This window comes from Saimiri boliviensis, chromosome 12 (genome assembly GCF_048565385.1).
Source record: "Saimiri boliviensis isolate mSaiBol1 chromosome 12, mSaiBol1.pri, whole genome shotgun sequence".
Classification (NCBI taxonomy): Eukaryota; Metazoa; Chordata; class Mammalia; order Primates; family Cebidae; genus Saimiri; species Saimiri boliviensis.
The window spans coordinates 15,345,695-15,358,979 of record NC_133460.1 but is presented as its reverse complement, the minus strand read 5'-3'; the positions used below and the strand labels follow the sequence as shown (position 1 = coordinate 15,358,979).

The window sequence follows — 13,285 nt, the reverse complement described above, 5'->3', positions numbered from 1 at the left end:
ACAAGAAACAAATAGCACCCTCACTATCAGATTGGGCAATTAAAATAAGAGCTTGTCATTTCATTTTAATGTAAAACTGTTTCTAGTAATATTATTTCATACACACAAGAAAAGCATGTTACTTCCAACAGGCCTCTTAATTCTTAGCATTCCTAGTGAGTACAGTGGCATTGCATCACACACATGGGACAGGCTGGCATCTAAAGGCACAAATCAGTCTTCATTACCCTTGAAAATGCCATGAATTGCCCATAGAAAAGAGTATACAGAGACATTGCTTCTCACTAAGTTCAACACTGTCATTTTTTTTCCTTCTAGAATTGGCAAATATTGAGGTTTTTCCCACTGAACATCAAATTTATCGGTTGGCTTCCATTGTGGGGCCAAATTATACCAGAAATATATCTCCTTAAACACCAAATCACTCAACTCACTGTGACAGGTGGGTATTCTCACACTCAATTCTGGACAGAAGTCCACACTATTAAATTTGTTTTCCTTTCTGTTTCCTCCCAATCAAGTACATTCAGGTCAATTTTAACATGTGTATGATGGCGTTCCACTGCAAGGCTTACCACAAGACCACCAAGTTAAGCTGGAACGCATGTGGAAGAAATGTTAACTGACAAGCTACACAGAAACTTCATGGTGAGATGAGTGCTTAGAATGACCTACAGCAGAATTCCAAAAACTATCTGGATGCCATTAGTCACAGGTCGATGGGGACCATTCTCTAAGTCCACTGAGTGGTACCAGATACCACAGGTCTAATGACATATTTACTGCGGGTTTGGAAATGAACAGTCAAATCATACCTTTCCTTCTTCATCAAGTCTCCTTCCATCACCGCCATGCTAGCAGGCCGCTTCCTCTCCAGGGTCCCCGAGTCAGAGTCGTTTCCAGTGTTGGATGAGTGATTAGAATTCGGGGTGGCAAGAGGTACAAATGCTTCTGATACATTAAATTCCACCTCTGCAAGAGGGAAAATAAACAAGTGCATGAGACACTGAGCACATCAGGTGAGGGAGGTCTAAGACACCCCTCACTGGAACAGGAACCTCACTCTTCAGTCCACAACCCCACTATTTCAAGGTGAAAGCTCCTGGCATTCATATCCCAAGAATGGTCTATCAAACCAGTGGGAAGTAATGTTAAGACGACAAGATAGGGAAGAGGTGTGAGTTAGAATATAAGTTACACAACTTTTCTGCTTTCTCTTTTGTGGAAAAAAAACAAATCTAGAATACAGAAGAGAACAATGAGCACAGATCACTTATTTGAATAATTCAAAAAGAGATATTTAGCCAGTGGTTCATGCCTATAATCCCAGCACTTTGGGAAAACGAGGCGCGCGGATCACTTGAGGTCAGGAGTTCGAGACCAGCCTGGCCAACATGGAGAAACCCCGTCTCTACTAAAAATACAAAAAACTAGCCAGGCGTGGTGGTGTATGCCTGTAATCCCAGCTATTTGGGAGGCCAAGGCAGGAGAATCGCTTGAACCCGAGAGGCAGAAGTTGCAGTGAGCTGAGACTGAACCACTGCACTCCAGCCTGGGCAACAAAGTGAGTCTCCATCTCAAAAAAAAAAAAAAAAAAAATAGAGAGCGAGAGAGAGATTTACACTTTGATATAAAACAGAAATAAAAGGCAACATCAAGTGCCAACTGTCCTCAAAGGAAATCTTGAGCAGAATGCTAGCATTCATTCCTCCATTCCATCTTCACTGGGCAACCTATACGAATGAGATGTGATTCTTGATGGTGACAAAACAGTGGTGAAGAAAAGACGGGCCAAGTGGTGAAGAAAAGATGGGTATCATGGGGCTTGCACCCCACAGGACATGGTAGCAGGGCTGTCTGGGGGAAGTAGGTGTGGAGGATCCAGAATTCTAACACTTTCCTGGCTAGCATCCCCAAAGGGGGCCATGGGAAGCTCTGTGGATCCCAGGACTGCAACAAACCTAGTTTGAAAATCTACCGCCTACAGTATGAAATATTAATTCTTTGACACAGCCAACTCAGGCCTTCACCAACTGGCCCCATCAATCTCCTGCTTTATCTCCTACCTATGTGCAAATCCATAATCTAGCTAGAGAAACAAAAAGCCCTCTTTCAACTGAAAAACTGCATATTCAACATCAGCTCTTCTAAAAAGCAATTCCTGGCTCCCTTTGCCCAGCACCTGAGTTCGTCGAATCTTTCTCCATTCACCTATCTTCTAATTTGCCATGTTGTTATAATTTATCTGTTCATGTGGTTCTCTTCTCCAGTGGCCTGAGTTCCCCCAGGAAAGACAGCACGTCTCACCAGCAAACATATGGCACTTGGTGGGTATTCCATGTACACTGACTGGCTATGTTTTAGTGAAACTAAGTGAAATACAAGACGATAACCATCCTGTCAAAATACAAATGCAAATGCACAAAGGCTGGAAAGAAACAGGAAAAAGTAAAACCAATTATGTAATCATAAAGAAGGATAACAGATTTATTTTCTCCTTTAAGACGACTTTTTGTATGATTATCACATTGCTTTGGTGCGCAGTGAAACCAAAATGAGAATTACCTTCAGGGAAGAACCAGTCGGCATGCTGAATGATGGGTTCAATCACCGCAACCACATGGACGGATGTGGCTGCTGCCATTTCAGCAAGTGTTCTGCAAAGGAAGTTCACAAAATTAAAATACTTCCTGTAGGCAGCATCTAATTTCTGCTGGTTGTGTCAGGGCAATTCAATTATTTTTAAAGGATAAAATATTTAAGTACAGATGCAAAAATCAAATTCACAAGGTCCTGGTCTATGAACGTGGCAGTGATCACCCAGGAAAAAATTACTCTGACCCAGCTGCTCCTTAGTCTGCTCTGTGATGACAACCACAGTAACCACTACTACGCACAGACTCTGCGAGCGGCGAAATCAGTTAACAATGCTGTGTCAAATGCTGGTTTCAAACTGGTCTGGTACAAGGGTTGAACTGTCCCACAGGACTAACATCACACATGGGTGGTAGCTATGTTCCAAGACTAATGATCACTAAAAAGCAATTTTGCCTATGATGTCACCAAGAAGACTCATGGTTACAGTGTGCCTTTTATTATGCTGGAAAACCTGAGCCCACCACTCACACTTAAGGTTGTCATATATGTGGACTACTTTCAAGATGAGTCTTCAGATGATAAGAGGGTCTGATGCTAAGGCTCAGAAAGAAGAAAATAAGTAGGCCAGATGCAGTGGCTCACACCTGTAATCCCAGTACTTTGGGAGACTGAGGCGGGTAGGCCAGGAGTTGAAGACCAGCCTGGGCAAGAGAGTAAAACATCATTTCTACAAAAATATAAAAATTAGCCAGGTGTGCTGGCATGCACTTGTACTCCCAGCTACAGGAAAGGCTGAGGTGGGAGACTGCCTGAGCTCAGGAGGTTGAGGCTGTAGAAAGCCCTTATCATGCCAGTGTACATAGAGAGAGACCTTGTCTTAAAAAAAATAAGAAGAAAATAAGAATTATCATCACCGCTGTCAAGCTCCTGTTTCAGTTGGGAGTCAGAACACCACAAAAGCAAACCACCTGCAAAAGGCCTGACACTTTCTGGCCACCTACCAGGCTTCAGGTTCTTCACCTTGCTTAATTTTTGCAACAACCTGCTTTGAGGCCTATTTTATACATCAGTACACCGGATTTCCAAGAAGCTTGATCCCAGGTCTGAGTGCCTCAAACCTCTCCTCTCCTCTCACATCATTCTGACCTCTCTTCCCACCAGAACATTTTCACCCACTTTCTAACCAAGTTAAATTTCTAGTTCCTTTCAAATTCCAGCTTAAAATGCAAGGTCTGCCTGCAAATGATCCTTCCCAGCCTTTCTCCCATCTGGAGTCTGATCAGTCTGTGTGCCTTAGAACCCTGCTGGATTAGAGAAGAACTGTCCTCTCGTGTCCTTTCCCATTTTTCTTTGCGAAGAGTATTGGAAAGCAGAGAAGGGTTAGTAAGGACACAGGCTTTGTAGCCAGAACCTGGGCACACTGCTTTCCTGCTGTGCGACCTTAGGCAAATTACTTGTTCTAAGAGTCCATGTCCTCATCTGTAAAAACGAGGACAACAGTACCTTACTAGTTTAAGAAAATAGCTTAGGTATAAATGTCAATGATTCTCTATTTGCTATATATTTCTAATCAATTTCTCCTTTATGTTCTCTATTCAAAAGGTTATTTGTGATTACTAAATGAGATCACAATCCACCAATGAGTGGCAATTTCCCAGAAGATTTCTAGCTGATCCCCCGACCTCTCCTCTATTCAGTCTACATTTCACAACGCCAACAAAGTTATCTAAGTACAACTTAATCAAGACATTCTTCTGCTTAGGAACCTTAATGAATGACTCCCCACCACGCAGAAAATAAGTCCGAAACACCTCAGTGGGATGTGTTATGCCCTTTGAAGCCAGGCTCTGGCCTTCCCAGTCACAGCCTCATGTTCTCTGTCTTCAAATTTCATGAGGCCACATGACATGCCTCTCAACACTGCAAACCAGGCCCTTTCATGCCCACAGTGTCTTGGCTCATCCAGGTCCTGGCTGTAGGAAACTCCTGACTCATCAAGGTATAGCTCCAGTGCCATTCCCTAACCAGAGCTTTCCTTGACTTCTCAGCCTGAATTACGTTCCTTTACCTCTGTTGCCATCATACTTGATAAAGGGGGAGGAATATGCCATCCCAAAATATGCCCCTTAGGCATAAGGTTATTTTGAGTTAAAGACACCTGAAAACCATTACATGCAATAAGAGTGCTCTGATCTTCCTTTTTCATCCTGAAAGCAGGAGATAAACACCCAAGTGAAGGATGCCCTCCCTTTCCCATCAGGAGGAAAGAAACATTCTTAGCACCAGGGATGGGAAGGCAAGGCTGAGGGAAACCTCCATAAACAAACCTGTTGAACAAATCCTTGTGCTCCCAGTCACTTCTCCACAACTGCCTGCCCTAGACCAAGCCCCTCTGTCTGGTCACATTTTCACACTTTACTTTTTGTCCAACTTCATATATAAGCATTTGGCTCTAGTCGCTTCTTTGGATCTTCATTTTCCTATGGGAACTCCAATGTCAAACATGATACTGATGCTTCAAATTCATAATAATATACCTGAAATCCCATTCCCAGTAGCCCCAAAGTTACTCTCCAAAGTGATATTTTTTTTAAATGTGCCAAGTATGCATGAATTAAATGACTCCTCTGCCGGGCATTAAAATGTAAAAATCTGTACACTTTCTCCTGTTAACCTGTTTTATGTCCATTTAGGTCTTAGGCCCAGCCAGAGACCCTAAGAGGGTAGAAGTAAAGTGCTGCCCCTTCTACAATATCTCACACACACACACACACACACACACACACACACACACACACACAGATAATGTGTATTTATCTTATCACTGTACTGTAGCCACTGAGGTATCTGACTGCCCAAGAGCAGCGTATTTTGAGAACTGGGACAATGTCTCGCACATCTTTGTGTCACCACCAGCTGGGACAGCACCCAGCTCAATGAAACTGAAATGAGAATTATCTTCAGGGAAGAACCAGTGGGCATGCTGAATGATGGGTTCAAGAATACCGGCTCAATGAGAAAACCAATTTCAGAACACCTTGAATTGATCTTAAACTAGAATGTGTAACCTGAGTTACATTTCTGTGCATCCCGTAAGGTGGGAAAGAAGAAACTGAAATGATGTGATACAGAGAAAAATGACTTACCCTTCATTTTTGGCCCATAACAAGTTAGGGCCTAACACAATCGCAATGTTGCTGGGAGTCATTTTATTCACATCGCTGGTCTGAGCAAGCTTTGCAAGGAATTTGATCAAATACCTAGGAGTCAAAAGAGAAGGGGAGGGTTTTGCCTCTGAAACAGCTGCTGAAATATTCTCTTACTGCCCAGGTACACAATCCCAGGTTGCTCAGGTGCTAACTGCAGAGGGTTCCAAAACCAGAATATGGTTCAGGTGAAGCATTTTATACATTTCTTGTGTTCTTTGCTTCAGATAACAGAATAATTAGGGCTTAAAGAAAAGAGCTTAAGTATAAAAATGACTGAACCTCTATTTACTGTGTATTTCTAATGAATTTCTCCTTTCTGTCCTATCTATTCTACTGCTATTATAAGTTATAATGTGTTAATACTGAGCTCAATATTTTTAAATACCAAAACAGACACAGTTACATTGCTTAAAGGAAGCTATCTGAAAATACTTTATGTTGGAATTACAAAAATATCCAATTTATCATATATATATCTTAGGTATAAACACAACTGTATACAGGCAAAAACTAAGAACAACCCAACTATCTATCAATAGGGGGCTGGTTAAAGAAATCACAGTATATCCATACAGTGGAGGACTACACAACCATCATTACAAAATGTACTGAGAAGGAAAAATCTCCAAGATGTATTAAGCAAATACCTTAAGATGTCAAGCAAACAAGGCAAGGGGGAGAGTGATGTATACAATATACACCACCGTTTGGCTGACTGCATCAGTATCATGCCTGACATTAACATATAAGTTGTCTCATCATTTTCCCACTACAGCTATTAGCAATAAATTTATTGTGAAAAGGTTGAGTGACTGTATGCTGGGTTTGGAGTCCAAATCATCCTGTATGTTAAAGACAAAATTAATCAAAAAGAGGGTGTGAGAGAAAAAATATGTATGGAAGTATGTACACATGAATGTATTTGCTTACACGTAGATCAACTCTTGCTGAGAGGATATGTAAGAAACTGTAAACACTGGATGCATCTCAGGAGTGGAACTGGGTGGCTGAGGTATGGGAACAGGAGAGAGATTTTTCATGGTATACCTCTTGAATTTTGAACCATGGGAATGTGCTCTCTATTCAATTAGTAGCAATTACAGAGTAAAATAAACAAAATAAAGAGTCAAATTCCCAACATACTACATATTGAGTTCTCAACCACATACACTGAAGAAAGTAAGAGTATTTGTAATTCTGAGCTGGGTGAGTTAAATTAATCAAAGGGAATATATAAAAGGGAATATGCAGCTTAGTTTAGTGCGAGAGCCCAAGACTGAATTTAAGGACAAGTAACATTCCAGACATATCACTTATAAAGAATTTTGGTTGGTCCTTAATGTCACTCAAAACCAAAGAAAATTTTCTAGAAAGTTCTCCTAGAAAATTTTCCTTGTTTGGTTTTGAGTGACTTTATTTCCTGGGGCCAGGTTTTGCCTTTTCTCTATACTTGTTCAAAGTTACATTTTAAGTCAAAAGGAAAAAGGAAGTTAAATTACAGAAGTTGGTCCCACAGTAAATTTTCTTAGAAGCATTACTGTGTTATTCCACACAGTAATATATAATCTCCATCCCTTGAAATTTTATTTAATAAGATACTTATACTTTATCTAAGTATTACAGCACATGCAACTACTGATTAATTTTGCATTTAACATACTGGACAATTTGGATTCCAAACCCAACAGTCACTCAAACTTTTCACAAGAAATTTACTGCTAATAGCTATAGTGGGAAAATTATAAGACAACTTAGGTATTAATGTCAGGCATGATACTGATGCTTCAAATTCATCATAATACACATGAAATCCCATTCCCAATAGCCCCAAGTTACTCTCCAAAGTTTTTTTTTTTTAATGTGCCAAGTATGCCTGAATTAAATGACTTCTCTGCTGGGCATTAAATCTATCTTCACTCCAGAGCCATTGTAGCTCAATCATACATACCTAAAGTTAACAAAATTTTGTGGTGGCAACTTTTGACATGTTCTCCACAAGTCTTGAAGTTTTTTGTCTTGATCCTGCACACTGAGAAAAAAAGACTTTTAAGTATAACAATTTATTAAAACACCAATTAGTAATACCTTATTAATATGCTATATTAAAAGTGAAGCCTCCATTTTGACAGCTCAGACTATGGAAATAAGCAGATTTAGAGTCAAATACCAATTAACTGTTTAACACTGCATAGTCGGTTAACCTTCAATATCTTGATGTGCAAAACAGGTTAAGTGTTGATTCTGCTGAATGATTTTTGAGGCTTCAGTGGCAAAACCACCTCCACCAATGCTTAGCATACAGAAGACAAGACACTACTGAAAATTTTGTCTAGAGAAAGTGTGTACTGACGTATGGCTTCACGGAGCCCAAATTCTCTTATCCTAGAGCAGCCCAGCCACAGATCAGGGGACTGAGCTCCCAGTACCCAGACCTCTGGGTGTTTCCTCACATGTAATACTACAAACTGGCTGCAGACCAAGAAGGCCATTTCTGTTGTGAAGCAACTGCAAGAGCTCTTTTACTCCATAGGTGAGACGTACAAACTTGCAGAGACATAAAAAAAGGGTGGGAGAAGCCCATAAAGCATAGTCAATTCTGCCCGTTAGGGACCAAAAGTGTTAGGGGGGCTTCTGTAATACCACTTTGAACTTGAAACATCCCCCAGAATGGAACCATTCTGGAGAGTATGGATAGGGATTAAACATAATTACACTTTAGAGGCGAGTCAATGTGTTACTGAGATGGAAGCCCACGCTGACAAGTCTCAACTCTAGAATCAACACGCCAACAGGCACCTTCTTTTACAAGTTTATTTTCTTGTAATAAACAAGGAAACATTTTATTGGGCAGGAGGTTACCCAATAAAAGAAATCAGTCCCACAACTCTCCTCCACCTAACACTGATGTTGGATTCTACTGAATTCTATCCCATAAACATTAATACTGACAGCAGGCTGGGCCCCAGGCAGGGTTCCAAGGATACGTGATGACTAAGAACTTGTTTCTGAACTTAAAAACCTCACCATCTACCAGGGACAAAGTCTCTCATTCCACAATTACAGAGAAAAGCTCAACTGCAGCCAGGCGTAGTGGCTCATGCCTATAAACCCAGCCTGCTGGGAGGCCGAGGCGGGTGAGGTCAGGAGTTTGGGACTAGTCTGGCCAACATGGTGAAACCCCGTCTCTACTAAAAATACAAAAAAATTAGCTGGGCATGGTGGTGTGCACCTGTAATCCCAGCTACTTGCGAGGCTGAGGCAGGGGAATTGCTTGAACCAGCAAGGTGGAGGTTGCAGTGAGTCGAGATTGTGCCATGGCCCTCCAGCAGGGGCAACAGAGTGGGACTCTGTCTCAATTGAAAAAAGCTCAAATGCAAAACCCGGTTAAAGAGACAAGGGATGGACTCGCATCCACTGAAGTGTAACCAATCAGAAACAAATGGCTCTTATCTGATCATGGCCTGCCTGAGGGGAACAGGGACAGTGTCCACAGATAGGGAAGGGGGCATAACAGAAGTGAGATTTGTTCCTCTTCCCTTGGTAGTGATGAGTAGGCACTCTGGAGAGGAGGGGAGTCAGTAACATGAAGGAAAGGAGAGGAAGTGGGCCGGCCAGCCAAGCAGAAGCCTCCAGGCTTTTCAAACAAAGCTGCCCTGCTTAAAATCAACTATTTCTAGACAGACTGAAGCTGAGGGTGGAGGAAAAGAAACAAAGAACAGGCACATAGCATTTGGGTCTGTCTGGTTTGAATTCTGGCTCTGCCAATTACTTGCTACTATCTTGGCCCTGTTCTCTCTGTAAAATGTGGATCACATCATCTGTCTTCTATAATGTTAATTAAAGATTACAGGAGCTAATGGCTCTGAAGATGAGTACAGTACTTAGCACAAGAAAATGCTCAGTAAATATTAAAGTCATCAGTTTACAGCTGACAACACAGGGCCCACTTATATGCAAATTTTTTCAATAAACATATGGGAAAATTCCAAGAGATCTGTGACAATTTGAAAAAACTCACAGATGAACTGCCACCCCTGAAACAGCAAGACCAATCCCTCCACTTTCTATACTTCCTCAATCTACTCAACATGAAGACAAGGATGAAGACCTTTAAGATGATCCACTTCCCTTTAATGCACAGTAAATAGACTGTCTACACCTTACAATTTTCTTAATAGTATTTTTTTTTTTTTTTGAGGCAGAGTTTCGCTCTTGTTACCCAGGCTGGAGTGCAATGGTCTCGGCTCACAGCAACCTCCGCCTTCTGGGTTCAGGCAATTCTCCTGCCTCAGCCTCCTAAGTAGCTGGGATTACAGGCACGTGCCCCCATGCCCAGCTAATTTTTGCATTTTTAGTAGAGACGGGGTTTCACCATGTTGACCAGGATGGTCTCGATCTCATGACCTCGTGATCCACCCACCTCGGCCTCCCAAAGTGCTGGGATTATAGGCGTGAGCCACCGTGCCCGGCAATAGTATTTTTTATCTAGCTTACTCGATTGTAAGAATACAGTATATCATACATACAACATACAAAATATGTGTTAATTGACTACGTTCTCAGTAAGGCTTCTAGTCAACAGCATGCTATTAGTTGTTTTGGGGGAATTAAAAGTTATAGTTGAATTTGCGATTATGTGGGGGATCAGTGCCCTAATCCCCATGTTGTTTAAAGGCCAACTGTATTATTGCACAGGTAAGTTTGCACACAGCTCAAAAGGCACACTGCCATGGGTCAGTATGACCCCTATCCCTAGTTATAGGGCCTTCTTCAATATAAAGGGTGCTGGAGATTTGCCAATCCATTAATGTGGGTATGACTCTATGTCTTCATCCAAATAAATAACACAAATTTAAACCAATGCTTAAGTGGCAACACTTTCCTACACTAATAATTATTCCATATTTTTACTCCAAACGTAAGAACTGACACATATATTATTTAACAAATATACATTTTACTGTTATGCTATGATCCCTGAGAATAAAATGATTTACAAATAGGGCACAACAGCACATCATTCCCTTCAACATTTAAAACTCTGTGTTCTTTGTGTTTTTTTTGAGACGGAGTCTCAGTCGCCAGGCTGGAGTACAGTGGGGCAATCCTGGCTCACTGTAACCTCCACTCCCTGGGTTCAAGAGATTCTCCTACCTCAACCTCCCAAGTAGCTGGGACTACAGGTGTGCGCCACCATGCCCAGCTAATTTTTGTATTTTTAGTAGAGACAGGGTTTCACCATGTTCACCAGGATGGTCTCAATCTCTTGACCTTGTGATCTGCCTACCTCAGTCTCCCAAAGTGCTTGGATTACAGGCGTGAGCCACCGCGCCCAGCCCAAAACTCTGTGCTCTTTAAACTTACCTTGCAACTTGTGTCCATTCTTCATACAGATTAAAAGTCATCAAAGGTTCAGGCAATTCCCGTAAATAGGATTTTAAAGCACCTGAAATCATTAACACTCTTTTTGAGTATGAAAAAGGAGTAAGGCTAGGAATCTTGGGACATATTTTGCAAATTGAAATGATCTCAATTACAATCTTCCAAGGTGTATATAACAAATCATAAGTTGGCAAGAGTGGTTAGAGAATAAAATGTTCATAAACAAATTCAATCTCTTGCGGAAACAAAGTTTTCAGAGATAAATTACAAATAAAATTAGTTTTAAAGTCATCCCCTTAACAGACATAATTTTTCTGGGTAGATGAGGCCTCAGGGTAGATACAGATTTGGTGGGGGGAGAGTATGAAAGAAGGGAAGAAAATACAAATATGTCTCCAAATATCTGCATTATAAGTTACTTTCACCTTTACTTAATCATCAAGAAAATAGAAAAACAAAAAAAGGAGTAGAGAAGACATGTGTGGACATTACGTTATATATACACTAAGGAATTGTAGCAAGGGGCCACTTAGGTTCTGTCACTTAAACCTGTAAGTAAAACTGGATTTTAACTGACCATCTGTCTGAGACAGGACCTGCCTACCACCTTGAGGATGACTTGATTTGCAGACACTCTTTGGTGCTCACCTGCTACTGCATGGGGGTCTGAATAGAACTCATCCAGGTGAGAAGTAGAACAATCCAAAGCAGCTTTCAGCTTCTTTAACTTGGAGGCCCCAGCCCCAATTCGGAAAAGGCCCTAAAGATAATGAAAAGCCATCAGCATCAAGTGCAGGTTGGGAGACTCAGACTAAGCAGCAGTGTGTTCTGATGGGGACCTCCTGATTTCTGCTCACCTCTTGTCGATGAGAGTGGTGTTACTGCCTGCCCCATGGGGCTGTCAGGGGGAACGAAGAGGGCTGAGTATGTATCCAAGCACAGGGACAGGCAGCAAGAAAATTAATCTAGGCAGAGTTTCTCGACCTCAGCACTACAGACATTTTTGGCTAGATAATTTTTTGTTGGAGGCTGTCCTGTGCCCTGTAGGATGTTTAGCAGTATCTGTGGTGATACGGTTGGGCTCTGTGTCCCCACCCAAATCTCATGTGGAATTGTGATCTGGAGGGTTGAAAATGGGGCCTGGTGGGAGGTCACTGGATCATGGGGGTGGATTTCCCCTTCACTGTTCTTGATATAGTGATCTGGTTGTTTGAAAGTGTGTGGCAACTCCCCCTTTGAGCGCATGTTCTCTCTCTCTTGTTCTCTCTCCCTCATGCTCTACCATGTGAACACTGTGCCTGCTTCCCCTTTGCTTTCTGCCATGACTTTAAGTCTCCTGAGGCCTCATCAGCCATGCTTCCTGTAAAGCTTGTGGAACTGTGAGTCAGTTAAACCTCTTTTCATGGTAAATTACCCAGTCTCAGGTAGTTCTTTACAGCAGTGTGAAATGGACGAATACACATGGCCTCTACTACTAGATGACAGTAATACCTCCTCTTCTTAGGTGTGATGATCAAAAATACCTCCAGACCTTGACAAATGTCTCCTGGGGAGCAAATCTGGCCCCAGACAAGAAGCACTAACCTAGGCTGTTAGAAGGGGAGTGACTAGAAGCAAACACAAGGAGAGCTTCTGGGACATTCCTTGATCTGAGTACTGATTCCATGGGTGGGTTCAGTCATGCAAGTGCATCAAGCTGTACACCTATGATATGTATGCTTTTCTGTATATTTCAATACAAAGCTTTCAAAAGGAAAAAAAAAAAAAAAAAGCCTTGCATTCTTATTCCGGTTCTGACTTGGTGTAAATTCCCTGCATGCTGACTTCTTTATTTATACAAGAAGAGTAATAAGAACTGCCTTATTTGGTTCACGGGGGGTTTGCGTAAGAATCTCATAAAATTAAGTATGTAAATGCTTCCCCGTGGCCCCCTAGAATTGCATAATATTATGTAAATGTAAACTAAAGCTCATTAGTCCATTAGTGCATCAAGAAATCTATTGTCACAAATCATAACCAGAGTTTTAAATGAAACAGTCAAACAGGACAAAGAGTCAGGATGTATTGCAAGCAGGAAAGGTAAATATTCCGTAAAA

General features: G+C 41.5%; 1 protein-coding gene across 8 annotated transcripts in view; it reads right to left on the bottom strand.

The window, feature by feature from the left end:
- Positions 1-13,285, bottom strand: part of ARHGAP17 (Rho GTPase activating protein 17) — a 94,710-nt gene that overhangs the window by 20,302 nt on the left and 61,123 nt on the right. For all 8 annotated transcript variants that reach the window (XR_745161.3, XR_012512744.1, XM_003930212.3 and 5 more), the window contains exons 11-16: positions 11,838-11,949; positions 11,172-11,253; positions 7,756-7,836; positions 5,745-5,858; positions 2,566-2,657; positions 816-972 (exon numbers count right to left, since the gene is read on the bottom strand). Coding sequence is in view for 6 of the 8 variants with exons in the window: in XM_003930212.3 (XP_003930261.1) it covers positions 816-972; positions 2,566-2,657; positions 5,745-5,858; positions 7,756-7,836; positions 11,172-11,253; positions 11,838-11,949 (638 nt within the window). In the remaining 2 variants the exon portion in view is untranslated. The remainder of the gene's footprint in view (positions 1-815; positions 973-2,565; positions 2,658-5,744; positions 5,859-7,755; positions 7,837-11,171; positions 11,254-11,837; positions 11,950-13,285) is intronic.